The sequence below is a fragment of the Periophthalmus magnuspinnatus genome, chromosome 22 (assembly GCF_009829125.3).
Source record: "Periophthalmus magnuspinnatus isolate fPerMag1 chromosome 22, fPerMag1.2.pri, whole genome shotgun sequence".
In the NCBI taxonomy this organism is placed as follows: Eukaryota; Metazoa; Chordata; class Actinopteri; order Gobiiformes; family Gobiidae; genus Periophthalmus; species Periophthalmus magnuspinnatus.
The window spans coordinates 1488424-1506239 of NC_047147.1; the positions used below are offsets into that span (position 1 = coordinate 1488424).

Sequence of the window (17816 nt, forward strand, 5' to 3'; positions counted from 1 at the left end):
GCCTCCTGTTTTGTCAATACCTGAGTTTGACGTCCCATTCACCAACATACACATTGAGCCATTCATTTATGATCTAAAGGAATTAGAATTACCCAAAGTTATCAGAACCAAGGCATTTGACATCATGATTCCTGGACTGCCGATAATATCCGTGCCTAGTTTTGATATCAACATGGACTATGTCCAAGAAAAAATGTCATTCCTTTCAATCAAAATTCCACAATATAATATCCAGGTTTTGTCTTTCACAGTACCAAAATCAATCAGTATTGGAGACCTCACTATCGATCTAGATGAAATCAGAAACTACATTTCCAACTTTGAACTTCCAACTATTGTAATCCCAGAACAGACTATTGAAATTCCAGAAATGGACTTGTATCTGCCCTCGAGTGTCTTCATCCCTGGATTTGGAGCTCTCAGTGCGACTGTTAAAGTTGCTGCTCCCATTTATAATGTATCAACCATCGCTGATGTGGAAAAGAGGGGATCCAACATGATAACTAGTCTCAACTCTATCTGTACATCCACCATGGTCTTTTTGGAGTATGACCTCAGTGGTAAGCCCAATTAGCTTTATAGTTAGAGGTGGGAGATATAAAGACGAATGTATTATATTTCAACAGACTGGGTTCACATGGGATCTCAACTTTATAGAATCCTTACAGTTTAAAATGGAGCTGGAGACAGGTCAGAACTCTAGGGTGGAATTTGTTGTGTAACTGTCAGATTGCAGGTTTGTTGATTGTAATTACTTGGTTTATCCACAGGAAACAAAAACTGACAGAGTTCATTGTCTTCTCTGTGAGATAAAAGTAATCTTTTGTGTGTGTGTGTGTTTATTTTGTTTTTTTCCACAAAGCTCCAAAAAGTGGTCCCCATTATTCAACCTCACTATTCAAGATGTGATTGTTGTCAGTTAAAATTACTTTAATAACAATACGACTAATATGGCATGTTTTGTTTCTCTCTCACTCTCTCTGTCTTTCTCTCTCTCTCTGTCTATCTGTCTCTCTCTTTTTCACTATCTCTCTCTCTCTGCCTGTCTCTGGCTCTGTGTGTCTCTAGGTCTCTATTGCTCTCTGTCTGTATCTCACTCCCTCTCAGTCTCTCGCTCTCTCCCTCTCTCTTCCTCACTCTCTCTTTGTCTCTCTTTCCCCCCCTCTCTGTCTGTCTCTCTCCCCCTCTCTCTCTTTGTCTCTCTCTCCTCTCCCTCTCTCTGTCTGTCTTTCTCTCTCTCTTTCTCCCTCTCTCTGTCTGCCTTTCTCTCTCTTTCTCCCTCTCTCTCCCCCCTCTCTCTTTGTCTCTCTCTTTCTCTCTCCCTCTCTCTGTCTGTCTTTCTCTCTCTTTCTCTCTCTTTCTCCCTCTCTCTCTCTCTTTTTCCACAAAAGCTCCATAAAGTGGTGCTGTTATTCAATTCCAAAGATGTGATTCTTGACAGTTGAAATCACTTAAAGCAATAAGATTAATATGATTTATATAGAATCCTATCGAGTCTTGTTGGCTCGTGGGACTCCTGAGGCAGCTGATGAGTGTACCGCGGCTCGGGCAGTCGCAGAGGCAAAAACTCAGGGTTGGGAGGAGTTCGGGGAGGCCATGGAGGAGGACTATCGGACGGCCTCAAAGAGATTCTGGCAAACCGTCCGACGCCTCAGGAGGGGGAAGCAGTGCTTCACCAACACTGTTTACAGTGCGGGTGGAGAGCTGCTGACCTCGACTGGGGATGTTGTCGGGCGGTGGAAGGAATACTTTTAGGATCTCCTCAATCCCACTGTCACGTCTTCCGAGGAGGAAGGGGGATTCATGGGAGTTTGCCAGTCCACATGTGTTTTTGTGGACCTGGAGAAGGCATTCGACCATGTCCCTCGTGATGTCCTTTGGGAGGTATTCTGGGAGTATGGGGTCTGGGGCTCTTTGCTAAGGGCTGTCTGGTCCCTGTATGACCGGAGCAGGAGCTGTGTTCGCATTGCCGGCAGTAAGTCAGACTTGTTCCCGGTGCATGTTGGACTCCGCCAGGGCTGCCCTTTGTCACTGGTTCTGTTCATTATATTTATGGACAGAATTCCTAGGCGCAGCCAGGGGCTGGAGGGGGTCTGGTTTGGGAACTACAGGATTTCATCTCTGCTGTTGCAGATGATGTTGTCCTGATGGCTTCTTCGAGCCAGGACCTGCAGCAGGCACTGGGGTGGTTTGCAGCCGAGTGTGAAGCGGCTGGGGATAAGAATCAGCACCTCCAAATCCGAGGCCATGGTTCTCGACCGGAAAAAGGTGGTTTGCCCTCTCCGGGTGGGTGGTGAGTCTCTGCCTCAAGTGGAGGAGTTCAAGTATCTCGGGGTTCACGAGTGAGGGAAGGATGGAGCGTGAGATTGACAGGCGGATGAGTGCAGCATCTGCAGTGATGCGGTCGTTGTATCTGTTGTGTTGTGGTGTCTGTTGTGGTAAAGAAGGAGCTGAGTCCAAAGGCAAAGCTCTCGATTTATCGGTCAATCTACGTTCCTACCCTCACCTATGGTCATGAGCTCTGGGTAATGACCGAAAGGACAAGGTCGCGGATACAAGCGGCTGAAATGGGCTTCCTCTGTAGGGTGGCCGGGCGCACCCTTAGGGATAGGGTGAGGAGCTCGGTCACACGGGAGGAGCTCGGAGTAGAGCCGCTGCTCCTACACGTAGAGAAGAACCAGTTGATGTGGCTCGGGCATCTGCTTAGGATGCCTCCTGGACGCCTCCCTAGGGAGGTGTTCTGGGCATGTCCCACCGGGAGGAGACCCCGGGGAAGACCCAGGACACGCTGGAGGGACTATGTCTCTTGGCTGGCCTGGGAACGCCTTGGGGTCCCACCGGAGGAGCTGGAGGATCTGTCCGGGGTGAGGGAAGTCTGGGAGTCCCTGCTTAGACTGTTGTCCCCGCAACCTGGCCCCGGATAAGCAGAAGAAAATGGATGGATGGATGATTTATATAGTTTTGTAAAGCCAACCCCAAACAAATAATTATCATGTTATATGTTAAAATATTGTCTGAATATTGTTATCTCCCACTTCTGTTTATAATGTTCTCTTGCTAATAGTCACATTTATAATATTTTGATCTTTCTTTTGTCTTCTCAGCTTCTGCAACTCTTGGATTTAATGACAAAACTTCGAGCCTCAAGGGGAATATTGACTTTGTTCACAGTGACATTAATGTGAAATGGCAACATAATTTTCTCAGAACCTCAAGGTAAGCCAGATAGCCCTCCCCACACACACACACCCACAGTGCTCAGCTCCAAATGAAGCTCATCAAGGCTGTTATAGAGGCCAGTTTGGAGCCCAGTTCCACATTTGGAAATCTGAGCACGAGTATCATAGCAACCAAAGAGCCAATCCAGAGTGAAGCTGTTAACCATAACACCCCTTCCCGCCCGCATCGCTAGCAGGGAGCGGGCGATTAGCAACGCTGTCAATCAAAACCTAAGGGAAAGAAGGCACCTGATTTGTTGTTATTCATTTTGATATTGTGATTCACAGACAAAATAGCAAAATAAAAAACCCAGGATCATGTAGATCAGATTAATACAAACATTTAAGACTAAAATGAAGACTCTGACAGCAGCAGTTACAGAGACTTGTTATTATTTGTTTTAATGAAATACATGTGCTTGTAGTCTCATGTCTCATTTTAGTTCAGTTCCAAATAGTATGGTTCAAAATATTAAGAACAGACAAATACTTGGTACTATTTTTATGTATGTATTTTGAATAAATTTTTGTTACAAATTCATATGTACTTTTTGAACTTCGCAAATATATAATCTGTGTATTGCTTTTTTTGTTTTGACAGAATAAAACGGCAAGCCTCTACATCTGATCCTTAGTAAGTGCAACAACACTCTTCCATTATGTTTCGTAATATGTTTCATGTTCTGTCTGCCAACTGCATAGCTCCATGGAGATGTTATTGCGTTGCCTGAATGTGTTGAATCAGAAAAATGACATAGTACACCTTTAAATAAACTTGTTTGTTTTTGCCTTGTTTTTAGTGAATATTTCCACACTCTTACGGTTGACATCACCAGTCCGTTATTTGCTGATGTGGGTTATCGAATGGCCGCTCGTAAAGACGGCATCACTGCATCTGTCTCATCTCCTACAACTGGTTTCCTCGGACTCCAGCTGCAGAGGAGGTCCCCATCCCAACTGTTTGGAAAACTCTTCATCCGATACCTGGTAAAACATGTGTTAACTTTAAAACACTTTTGTATCATTTTTAATTGTATGACCATGTTTGGGTGATTAGAAATACACTACGTTCTCTCTCTCTGGCTCTCTCTGTCTCTCTCTCTCTCTCTGTCTGTCTCTATCGCTCTGTCTCTCTATCTGTCTCTATCTGTCTGTCTCTCACCCTCTGTTGCTCTCTCTCTCTGTCTCTCTCTCTGTCTGTCTCTATTTCTCTCTCTCTGTTTCTTTCTTTCTCTCTGTCACCGTCTCTCTCTGTATTTCTCTCTCTCTCCCTCTCTTTCTCTTTCTGTCTCTGCCCCATCTCTGTCTCTCTCTCCCGCTCTCTCCCATTTCTTTCTCCCTCTTTCTGTCTCTCCCTCTCTCTCCCTCTCTTTCAATTCAATTCATTTTATTTTTGTAACACCCAAAATCACAACAACAGTTGTCTCGAAGGGCTTTTTTTCTCACTTTCTGTCTCTCTCTCCCTCCTTCTTTCTGTCTCCCTCTTTCTTTTTCTTTCCTTCTCTGTCTCTCCCCCTCTCTCTCTTTATCCCATTGTCTTTCTCTTTTTCTCCCTCTCTGTCTCTCTCTTTCTGTCTCTCTTTCTCCCTTTCTGTCTCTCTCTCTTTTTCCCTCTGTGTCTCTCTCTGTCCGTCTCCCTCTCTGTCTCTCTTTCTACCTATGTTTTTCGCTCTTTCTCCTTCCCTGTCTCTCTCTGTCTCTCTCTCTTTCTCCCTCTCTGTCTCTCTCTCTCTTTCTCCCTCTGTCTCTCTTTCTCCCTCTGTCTCTCTCTCTCTTTCCCCCCCCTCACTATGTCTTTCTCCCTCTCTGTCACTCTCTCTTTCTCCCTCTGTCTTTCTCTTCTCTCTCTTTCTCTCTCTCATGCATTTATGTTAATTATCTGATTATGTTGTTTTTAACTTTTTAAATCAATGCAAACAAAATGAAATGGCACGAGCAATAAACAAACAAACAAAATTTATCTATGTGTTTTTTTCCCCCAGGCAACTCCAGAGAAAGACACAGATATCCTCACATTCAAAGCCACTCTGCGGAACTCGGAAAAGCTCTTCCTGCAGTCCTCTTTTAACCTGGACACTCTACACAATGTGATGGAAGCAACCAAAGACCGAATCCCTGCTATAAACGAGGCTATTCTTAAAGTTATCAACAAGTACCACACGGCACACTTTAGTTTTGATCTGAACCGTGGGGGGATGAAACTTAAAAACACTTTGTCCAATGCAGTGGAGCGAGCATATTATGAATTCCCAGTGTCTTTCGATGGACTGCAGAATTCCATAGACCAGATAAGTGACAAAGGGACTGACATATACAGAAAAGCATCGGATGACCTTATGTCTTTCAACTTGCAAGATTTTGTGGAGAAGTTGGAAAAAGAGCTTTTCGGTATTGAAAAATTCTTATTTGCACAGATACCAGAATTAGAGTCTAACCTTCATATATACTTAAGGGATTTAAAGTTCACAATTCCAGGTTACGAGGAGCAAATTTCCGGTTTGGATATTTCTGATAAAATCCGCACAGTTACCGATCATATCACAGAAAGAGCAGCTAAACGTTTTTTAAGTCTTATAGGAATGATCACGAGCCATATTAAAGAAATTGAGTTCACGATACCAGGGACAGATGTTTTCGTAAGTGGGGAACAGATTTTGAAACGCTTAGATGACTATCAAAGACAACTGAAACTGGAGCTATGGAATGCGTTTACAGATTGGTCCAAAAAGTTGATTGAGTTTTTCAAACTGATTGTTGAGAAGGGACAGGATTTTATTAATTATCTTAGTAATGAAAATAAGAAAATTGCATCTAAAATTGAAGATGTATTTGTGGAGGTGAAACAGTTGTCAAAAGGGCAAAGTAGAAAAGCGGGTGGTGTGATAGCAGAACACAAGGACTCGACTAAAGAAGTTATACACAATGTTTACATCTCATTTGACATGGACAATATAAACATAGAGGCCAAAGATTTTGTTGGATTTTTACAGTTAAAACTTCACAGTGGACTCAGAAAAAGCATAGATTTCATGTCAAAAGCCTCAGAGAGCACAGCACCTTATTTTAAAATGACAAGTAAAAGAGTAGAAATTGAAATTCCATTACCGTTTCTATGGAAGTCGTTTAGTGAATGGCCAACAATACCAATAGAGTGGTTTGACACTGATACTTCTGTGTAATATCAATTAATACTTCATTTTAAATATGGTATTTTATGTTAAATGTTTGTGAAATGTTTGAGTGTTTTAAGTGAACAGGAGTGAAGGGAAACTTAGGGACACGTATAAAATTATAAATATTTAATTAAAATATTTTATGACTGAAACTTTGAGATTAACTAAGAGAAATAAGAAAAAAGTGGTTTCTTTTAAGTTTTGCCCAAAATGTCTACAGGTTTCATATATATAAGATAAGATGAACGATCCTATTTAGGGATAGGATCAAAAACACTTATTTGTGATTATAAATTGTATTGCAGTTGCAGTACAGTATTACTTAAATTGTTTTAAATTATGACTGTTAATTTATTTGGGCCACAGAAGGCACCGATTTCTTGGAATGACCCTAAAAAACTGTGAAGTCTCAAAGTTAATTTTATATCAATTAAACATGTATTAACAAAACAGTGTTTGTCTTTTATGTTTCAAAAAGCTGTGTTATTACATAGCTACAGAGGGATACTTTTCTCTCTCATTTATACAATAAAGCAGCATCAGAATAGGGTTGATTTTCAAAACAGTGTAGTTAAAAGTGTGTTACTCTATAACAAAGTACGAGGGATGGAACAGTACACAATAAGTTCGTTTATCGTGATTAAAAGGGTTGACAATAATTGTGGTACATTTTATATAATCGTGATAATCGCCAACGAAGATTATCGCCATTGTGTCACCTGAATGTGAATTTCAGTTGATGGCCATAATATTCTCTGTTAAAGGTATAATTATTCATATCCATAACAACTTTAATCATTATCATCATATAATCTATAATCGTAATTGGTGAGATGGTAAGGTCTATGGGCTTGAGGGGGTCAAAAGGGCCAGAGACAGATGGGGTTGCTGGGATAGGCTTGTTGTAGAAAAATTATAGTTCTACCAAAACCAAACAACAGGAAAAATCAGACAAAACAAGAAAAATCGGCCAGGCGAGGAGGAGGGAGGGGGGCGGAGGAGGGCCAGGCGAGGAGGAGGAAGACCAAGCGAGGAGGAGGAGAGCTGGGCGAGGAGGATGAGAGCCGGGCGAGGAGGAGAGGGAGGCGGGTGGAGGAGGGCCAGGCGGAGAGGAGGAGAGGGTCCAGCTGTCATCGGGGCATCTGAAAGAGTTACACTCCACAGTGTAACTCTTCCCCCAGCTAGTTATCTCCTACTGCAGCCTATCTTATCCCGGGTTTTAATGTCACTCCACAGTAAAGTAAGTAGCCTGTGGTGTTCCACAAGGATCTGTGCTTGGTCCAATCCTATTTACTCTGTATATGTTGCCATTGGGTAACATTATAAGAAAACATGACATTAATTTTCACTGCTATGCTGATGACACTCAGCTGTACTTATCAATGAAACCAAATCAGACTGATCAAATAGATAAACTCAGTGCCTGTGTGAAGGACATCAAAACCTGGATGACCTTGAATTACCTGCTCTTAAATCCTCAAAAAACAGAGGTCATTGGTCCCAAAGGTCAAAGAGATTCGCTGTCGGACCAGATAATCTCACTCGACAATGTGAGTATAGCTTCTAGCCCTACTGTAAAAAATCTTGGAGTCCTATTTGATCAAAATCTCTCATTCACAGCCCATATAAACCTAGCTGGTAAAACCGCATACTTTCACCTGCGAAATATAACTAAAATTAGAAATATTTTACCTAAAAACGATGCTGAAAAACTCATCCATGCATTTGTTACTTCCAGACTTGATTACTGTAATTCTCTGCTTGCCGCCTGCCCCAAAAGTACTATAAGGAGCCTCCAGTTGGTCCAAAATGCAGCAGCCAGAGTCCTAACAGGAACTAAAAGAAGACACCACATCAGTCATGTACTAAAATATCTGCACTGGCTTCCTGTCGAGCTTAGAATCAAATTCAAAGTCCTCCTCCTGACATACAAAACCCTAAACGGTATGGCCCCATCCTATCTGCAAGATGCTATTGTCCCGTACCAGCCAAACAGAGCACTCCGCTCTCAGAATGCAGGACTATTAGTGGTTCCTAGAGTGTCCAAAAGTACAGTGGGAGGGAGACCAAGCTCCTGTGCTATGGAATCAACTCCCTGCTGATGTTAAACAGGCCCCCACAGTCTCTGTATTTAAGACCAGGCTTAAAACCTTCCTCTTCGGTATAGCTTATGACCAGGTTACTTAGTGAGGGAGTTAGGGAGTGACATTAAAACCCGGGATAAGATAGGCTGCAGTAGGAGATAACTAGCTGGGGGAAGTTTTATTTATTTATTTTATTTTTATTTTTTTTTACACATTAATGAACATATACAAGATATGTAAATATGTTGTCAGATTGTAGCCTAAGGCTAATTTCCATCTGCTGTCCCTAGACAGGTTGATGTAATCATAAAACAAATACACACAGTAAAAACAATACACCAGAGAGACAATACAATAAAACAAACAGACATAAAGAGATGATCAGTCTCAAGATCCCAGATAAAGTGCAAGGTGAAATTGCTAAATAACCCAGCTTATATAGTGCTATTCTACAATATATTGCATGTGCCCTCAAAGGTAAAATTCTTTAGTATATTGCATATTGTCCATAAGTAAAATATTGATAAATAATTAATTAATAAATAGTATATTGCATCTTGCCCATTGCACATTATAAACTATTGTACATGATCACACACCTGTGTTGACCTGAGCCATGTCTTTAAATGGCCTTTAAAAGTAGTGAAGCTGGGGGAGTCTCTAACTGCAAGTGGTAAACTGTTCCACAGAACACTGCCCTTATATGAAAACACATTTTGACTAAAAGAGGTTTTTCTGTCAGGCACCTCACAGTCACCTCTGGTTGTGGCCCTGGTGGAGCGAGATGAAAGAGTTGACCTGTACCTAATATAGTCATTGAGTGGGGGTGGAGCTAAACCATGCAAAGTCTTATACATCAAACAGGCATTTCTAAATTTGATGAAATTCTGAAAGCTCAATAGATTGTATTTGGAGAGAACATTGCAACTGTGGTAGGTAAAGGGTTTCTTGTCCAATATTTTCAGAGCTTTTTTATAGAGGGACTCTATTGGCTTAAGAGTTGTAACACCTGACAAACACCAACTGGGTATACAATAACTAATGTGAGAAAAGATCATACAATGTAAAAACATCATTGCAGCTTCATTAGTTAATGACCTGCGTATTTGATTAAAATTGTATAGATTGTATTTGACTATTCTGGACACCATTTTAACATGGTTTTTAATTGTAAGTGCAGAGTCCAACATTACTCCCAGATATTTAAACTCCTTCACTAATTTTAATTCTTGACTTTTAAAATACACATTTGATCTGATTATATATATTTTTTTTTCTTAGAAAAAAACATACACACGTTTTTTTTTTTTTTTGTGTTTAATAGGAGACAGGACCTGGTGAGCCAATTCTCAACATGTATTAATGCTGATGAAAGAATTTGAGATACTTTTCCCAAAATTTTTCCCACTTGTAAAGAGCACAGCATCGTCTGCATAAAGCTGTATGTCCACATCTTTACAAATGTCCGGAAGGTCATTAATGTAAATGGAAAATAAAAGGGGGCCCAAAATTGACCCTTGGGGAACCCCTAGAGGGCAATCTCGAAAAGAGGACTCCACCCCATTTACCACAGAAGACTGTTTTCTATTGGATAAATATGATTCCATCCATTTTATAATTTTGTTATAGAAGTTGAAGGAGAACAGTTTTGATAGTAATACATTCACAGCGTCAAACGCTTTTCTTAAATCTAAAAAACTGCTCCCACATATGTTTTTTTAATCCAAATAACCTTTAACCTTTTCTAAGAATGTTGCTTTGCAACTCACTTTTCAAGCACCTTTGAAAAAACTGGTAATATGCTGATTGGCCTATAATTTTTCATGTCAGTTGTATCCCCTGACTTAAAAATCGGCGTCACAATTGCAGTCTCCCAGGCCTTTGGAACCACAGAGTGTTTTATTGATAAGTTAATCAGATGAGCAATGGGGCATGATAAGGTCACTTTATATTTTTTAAGAAAGTCTATGTCAAGATTGTAACTGTCCTTAGCTTTGCTATTCTTCGTTGCATTAATGATGTTAATAATTTCTGATGCCGTTATCTGACTAATGTTAAAAGTTTGCTGAGTACCATTTTCAGGACTAAACGAGAACTCAGGAGAACTCATGGATATTTCTTCCACAGATTGTATGAAGGACAGATTCAGCTCATCTGCTAAAACAGCAGGATCATTGACAAGCTGATTGTTAACCTTTAGTTCTATATCTTTAATGTCTTGCTTTTTCTGTCTCATGGTTAGTTTGTTAATATTCTGCCAAATTTGTTTCCCATTCCCTTTTGCATTTTCCATTATTGTGATAAAAAAGTTAGCTTTAGCTTTCCGCAATTTAGATGTTACTTTATTTCTTATAGATGTATAGTTTAGTCTATCAGTGGTCAACCCTGATTTAATACATTTTTTAAGTAGTTGATCCCTCATTTTCATTAATTTAAAACACTCTGAGTTCAACCATGGAAGAAAGTTGTAGTTTTTTTTCCCCTATTAATTGTGGTTTTAGTAAAGGACTGATTAACTTCCTGAATTTTTTTAAGAAATAATTCTGAACAGGTGTCAGTGTCATCAGTTGACAACAAATTTCCCCAATTCAAGTCATTTATCGCTCTTTCCACATTTTTTTCTTGATTTTTTGGTATAATATAGAATTTTGACTGCTTATTTGAATGATTAGTAATTGAATTTTCAAAACGTTGTTTACTTAATTTTCTCAAACAGAAGATTGCGTTATGATCAGACAGACCAGTCAATTTTGTGTTTTAGTGATTCTTTCAGGTTTGTTGTAGAAGAGCAGGTCAATTCTGGATGCTGAATGATGAGTGACGCTGTATTAGCTGGGTGAAATTAAATTGGTCAGTTATTGATTTGAGTTTTTCCCTGTCCTTTTCGTCATTCCAATTTATATTGAAATCCCCTATTAGAATTATTTCTTTTTTGTGGTTGCACATATTTAGGAGGGCTTTAATACGGTCATAAAAGTCTATTTTAGCAGAAGGTTTTCGATAAAGACAGATAACAGTGAGTGACATTTCAGCTGAAAGGAAGATATCTACACCCAATGTTGGTTACATTTGTATTTATTTGAAACATACAATAACACACAACCTCCTTTACCCTTGTCCCTGTCCTTCCTGAAAGTACTGAAGCCTGGTAAGGATATCGCTGAGTCAGGGGAGGAATTTTGTAACCATGTTTCAGAAAGGGCAAAGTAATCAATGTTAGAGTTACATATCAAATGTTCTAACTGTTCACGTTTAGAGACCATACTATGGACATTTAAATGGCCCCCAAACAGTCCACTTTTCTTTAACAATGGGTCCCAGACAGCTCTTGCATTATTTAATGTATTAAATATTTTTAAACGCCTATGCTTTTTCATTACTGGATTTCTGTACCTTGCCATCGTTGTAACTGAAAGTGCATCTGAGGTAACGTTCTGCTGAGGTGCAGACCCAGCTAGCAGAGGTGGAGGCCCGGCTAGCACATGTGGAGGCCTGGCTAGCAGATGTGCAGGGGCTAGCAGAGGTGGAGGCCCGGCTAGCAGATGTGCAGGGGCTAGCAGAGGTGGAGGCCCGGCTAGCAGATGTGCTGGGGCTAGCAGAGGTGGAGGCCTGGCTAGCAGAGGTGGAGGCCCGGCTAGCACAGGTGGAGGCCCGGCTAGCACAGGTGCAGGGGCTAACAGAGGTGGAGGCCTGGCTAGCAGAAGTGGAAGCTTGGCTAGCAGAGGTGGAAGCCCGGCTAGCAAAGGTGGAGGCCCGGCTAGCACATGTGGAGGCCCGGCTAGCAGATGTACAGGGGATAGCAGAGGTGGAGGCCCGGCTAGCAGTGGTGGAGGCCCGGCTAGCAGAGGTGGAGGCCCGGCTAGCAGATGTGCAGGCCCGGCTAGCACATGTGGAGGCCCGGCTAGCAGATGTACAGGGGATAGCAGAGGTGGAGGCCCGGCTAGCAGTGGTGGAGGCCCGGCTAGCAGAGGTGGAGGCCCGGCTAGCAGATGTGCAGGGGCTAGCAGAGGTGGAGGCCCGGCTAGCAGATGCACAGGGGCTAGCAGAGGTGGAGGCCCGGCTAGCAGATGTGCAGGGGCTAGCAGAGGTGGAGGCCTGGCTAGCAGAGGTGGAGGCCTAGCTAGCAGAGGTGGAGGCCCGGCTAGCACATGTGGAGGTCTGGTTAGCAGATGTGCAGGGGCTAGCAGAGGTGGAGGCCCAGCTAGCAGAGGTGGAGGCCCGGCTAGCAGATGTGCAGGGGCTAGCAGAGATGGAGGCCCGGCTACCTCTACATTTCAATTCAATTCATTTATTTTTGTAACGCCCAAAATCACAACAACAGTTGTCTCGAAGGGCGTTCATGTTTTGGTTGATGGAGGAAACCGGAGTACCCGGAGGAAACCAATCCAGACACGGGGAGAAACATGAAAAACTCCACACAGAAAGGTCTGGGCGACCCGGGGATCGAACCAAACCCTCTTGCTGTGAGGCATGAGTGTTGTCACTCAGCCACCGTGCTGCCTACACACAAAAACAAAACAACAGGAAAAATCAGACAAAACAAGAAAAATCAGCCAGGCGAGGAGGAGGAAGACCAGACGAGGAGGAGAGCCGGGCGAGGAGGATGAGAGCCAGGCGAGGAGGAGGGCCAGGCGGGGAGGAGGAGAGGGTCCAGCTGTCAACGGGGCACTCCGTTTTCCCCATCAACCAAAACACGAATGCCCTCCGAGACAACTGTTGTGATTTTGGGTGTTACAAAAATAAAATGAATTGAATTGAAGACACAGGGACACAACCTTCTCAATCACCGGGGTGAACTCCAACACATGGCAGATGAGCTGTGGGCAGTGAGCAAGCCCACACCAGCTCGCCACCGCTCCCCGCAGGCAACGCTAGAGAAATGGAGATTCCAGCCCCCATCGAGGAATTGGGTGGGTTCCAGAGCCCAAGCTGTGCGTGGATATGAGGCCAACTATATCTAGTCAGTAGCGCTCAACCTCTCGCATAAGCACAGGCTCCTTCCCCTCCAGCGAGGTGACATTCCATGTCCCCAGAGCTCGTCTCCATGTCCGGAGATCCGTCAAGGCTCCCACCTTTGACTGACGCTCAGATCTCCATGCACCAGCCCCTTACGGTTCCTCCCACAGGTGGTGGGTCCACAGGAAGACGGCCCCATGTCAGTCCTTTAGGCCCGGTGGAAAAAGGCCCAGCCACCAGGCGCTTGCTGCAAAGCACCCCCCTCAGGCCTGGCTCCAGGATGGGGCCCCAGTGACGCCATTCGATGTAACTGGATTTGGTCTTTTTCTCTTCATAAGGGGCTTCTGAATCGCTCTTAGTCTAACCTGTCCCCCTGGACCTGTTAGAGACCCTACCAGGGTATATATATATATATATATATATATATATATATATATATATATATATATATATATATATATATATAAATATATATATATATATATATATATATATATATATATATATATATATATATATATATATATATATATATATATATATATATATAATTCTAGGCTACACAATTCACAAGCCTGTTTTCTATGGGCCAAAATAATCACAGTGGCTTGCAAAAGTATTCATCCCCCTGGAACAGGGGTCGGCAACCTTTAACACCCAAAGAGCCATTTGGACCCGGTTTCCACAAAAAAAAAAAAAAAAACAACAACACTGGGAGCCTGTATATATTGAAGGTTTTATTTTCACAGACCGGCCTTCTACACGTGGCAGATAAATATGGCAAAAATAAGCGCATAAAAAATACAACTCACAATACTGCTGAATCAGTGGGAGCCCTGTGCTTGTTTCTTTGCGAGGAGGTGGTTCCATTGAGGAGTGATGGGAGACCATCATGACTCCTGCATTGTGTTTCTTATGTCCAGTCCGCTCTGCAATTTCTTTCCAAAAACTCTAAAGGCTTATCTTTTAATCCAGGGTATTTAGTCTCCATGTGCCAAAGCAGTTTTGAAGGTTTCATTGTTCGCTTTTCCTGCATATTACACAGAGCATGAGAGTCACCTGCAGTGACAAACCCATATTTTAAGTAGGACTCCTGGTATTGTCTGTTAAATTTAGCTTTATTGTTTTTTGGAGATCGCAGGCTCCTCTTCTAGTTCCTCAGTTGGCCTTTTCCCCTCTGCAAACGATTTCAGACTTTTGTTTTTGGCTAATTTTCACTAGCTTGTTGTTCTACTTTTGGGCAACATGTCTGATACATTATACGTGATACGTCATCATGGAGGACAAGCGCAGACCTAGCACAGATATAATATACTTGCCATTATATCAAATGTATTTCTGTGGTGATTTCCTGTCAGGATTAGTGTGTCATAAGGGACAGGCGAAAGTCACGTTGGAGAATATCCTTCTGCTCCTGAACCTCTGCACAGCATCTGAAAATTGGGGCTGTCTTTACACAGGACTGTAAGCTGTTGTTTTTAATTAAATACTTGAGATAATAAGAATGAAAGAGCCACATGTAGCTCCGGAGTCACGGGTTGCCGACCCCTGCCCTAGAACCTTTTCAAATTTTGTCAAGTCACAACCACAAATTTAAATATTTTTTATGTGAATAAGTAACAAAATTATACATAAGTGTGAAGTAGAAAGAAAATTATACATAATATCCAGAAAACCCCCCAAAACAAAACAAAACTGAAAAGTGCAGCGTGCAAAAGTATTCAGCACCCCTAAGTCATTACTTTGTGGAACCGCCTATTGCTGCAATTACAGCTGCAAATCTTTTGATGCGCATCTCCACCAGCTTTGCACACCTACAGACTGAATTTTTTTCAAATTTTTCCTGGCAAAACAATTCAATTCAAATGGAGGCCATTTGTGAACTGCAGTTTTCAGATCTTGCAACAGATTCTCAATTGGGTTTAGGTTTGGACTTTGACTGGGCCATTCTAACACATGAATATATTTTGCTCTAAACTATTTCATCGTCGCTTTGGCTTTATGTTTAGGATTGTTGTCCTGCTAGAAGGTGAACCTCCGCCCCAGTCTCAAGACTTTTGCAACTGCAACGGATTTTCTTCCAAGTTTGACCTGTATTTAGCTCCATCCATCTTCCCATCAACTCTGACCAGCTTTCCTGCTCCAGCTGAAGAAAAGCCCCCACAGCATGATGCTGCCTCCACTGAGTTTGACTGTGGGGATGGTGTGTTCAGAGTGATGTGCAGTATTAGTTATCCTCCACATGTAGCGTTTTCTTTTAGGCCAAAATGTTTGATTTTGGTCTCATCAGACCAGAGCACCTTCTGCCACATGTTTGGTGTGTCCTCCAAATTACTTCTAGCGAACTGTAAACAAGACTTCTTATGGATGGTTTTCAACAATGGCTTTCTTCTTGCCACTCTTCCATAAAGACCAGATCTGAGTAATGCACGACTAATAGTTGTCCTGTGAACAGATTCCTCCACCTGAGCTGTGGATCTCGACAGCTCTTCCAGAGACACCATGGGCTTCCTGGCTGCATCTCTGCCAAGTACTCTTCTTGTTCGTTCTGTAAGTTTTGGTGGACAGCCATGTCTGGGTAGGTTTGTAGTTGTGCCATACTCTTTCCATTTCCGGATGATGGATTGAACAGTGCTCCTTGAGATGTTCAATGCTTGGGAAATCTTTTTAGATTCAAGCCCCATTTTAAACTTCACCACAACTTTTTGTCTGACCTGTTTGGTGTGCTCCTTCATTTTGTGGTTGGCTCCCCAACACTCTCTTAACAAGTATCTGTGGCCTTCACAGAACAGCTGCATTTATACTGAGACAAGATTACACACAGGTCACAGTCATGAGGTCAACATTCAATCTTTCCAAAATCATCAGGCAACTTCTAAAAGCAATTGGTTGCATTCAAGAAAAAGGGGGCTGAATAGTTTTGCACGCTGCACTTTTAAGTTTTTTTTATAAAAAAAAAATAAAAAAATGGAAATCTTGTAAAATATGTCCTTCCACTTCACACTTGTGTGCCATTTTGTGTGGCTTATTCACATAAAATTCTAAGAAAATGTATTTAAATTTGTGGTTGTGACAACAGTATGTGAAAAAGTTCCAGAAGGATGAATACTTTTGCAAGACACTGTATATTTTATTAGACAGTTACAAATGCAATAAATCTTGGCAATATCATTAATTTTGAGGCTAAGGGTTGAGTTAAAATGCTATATTTCAAATGTTACTTCTGTCACAGTTAACAATTCCCTATCAGCCTTTTAGTTATACAATTGAGATACTATGATATGAATTAAAATTCTATAATAATGTCTATAATATAATCTGTAGAATACACAGTTACTTAAATTTTATTTTATTAGGTCTTATATCATGTCACATGATGAAGTGACAAGAGAAGTGGAATAAAATGTAATAATGATAGTATAATAGGCCACTTATGTTCGATGTTGAAAAAAACAAATTACTCATTATACCAACAGAGGGCGCACAAGTTAGATCCTGATCAATCAGAAACGGGCATCCAGACGTAAACCCGGAGGGATGTAGCGAGCTCGGTGGAGCGTCGTGGCAGGGAAGCGGGAAATTTGAATTTTGATTTGTTTGGCTATTTGGTTAATCGCCTTGGCATTAATAGTTTCTTGAGCTTGGATAAACTCAAATATCAGTTGGTGCTGGGTGGAGGAAGGGTGGATGGCCACTATTTTTTGGGAAAGGGGAGGCAGAATGGCTGGGAAAAGGGAAAGAGCAGATACCTCACTTGAAAAAGACTCTGATCGGTCAATGAAGATTGTAAAAGCTACAGAGGACTTTAACGTTATTTTCAAGCTAAAGGATCAAATTGGGGGAGGCTTTAGAGGCGTAAATCCAATCAAGGTTGTTGAATCTCTTAAAAAATATGGTGATGGGCTGGATGCTTGAGTCTTATCAAGTGGGGCACTGCTGGTTACTTGTAAAGACAAGGATCAAGGTGGGAAAGTGAGGAAAATAACAAAGATTGCAGGTTACAAAGTTGATGCTACAGTAGGAGGTTGTCAAATGAGTAATCTATGGAGTGTGCACAGAAGTGACTGAGAAGGAAATACAAAATAACCTAAAGGGTGGAATTGTGGACAGTGTTAAAGGTTTAACGTTCGTGAGGGTGGGAACCCCAATGCCCCGGTTTTGTTGTCTTTCATAGGCAAAGTGTTGCCTGATAGAGTTTTTATAGGATGCCTGTCATTTCAGGTAAAGGCGTACCAGAGACCACCCTTGCGATACTTTATATCAGTGTTTTGGGCACATGACAGCTTCTTGCAATGGAGGGAGGCGATGCCCTAAATGTGGAGGGGATCATGATCTAGTGGCATGCAAAGTTGAGAGGCCTATGTGTTGTAATTGTGGGGAAAACC

The 17816-nt window shown here is 41.9% G+C and overlaps 1 protein-coding gene across 1 annotated transcript in view; it reads left to right on the top strand.

Annotated features, from left to right (window-relative positions):
- The window catches only part of LOC117390827 (apolipoprotein B-100-like), a 57054-nt gene extending 50657 nt beyond the window's left edge, over positions 1 to 6397 (top strand). Inside the window, 5 exon segments of the mRNA XM_055231249.1 lie at positions 3 to 560; positions 3105 to 3216; positions 3820 to 3852; positions 4019 to 4205; positions 5201 to 6397. Of these exon segments, the coding sequence (XP_055087224.1) occupies positions 3 to 560; positions 3105 to 3216; positions 3820 to 3852; positions 4019 to 4205; positions 5201 to 6397 (2087 nt within the window).
- The last annotated feature ends 11419 nt before the right edge of the window (positions 6398 to 17816 follow it).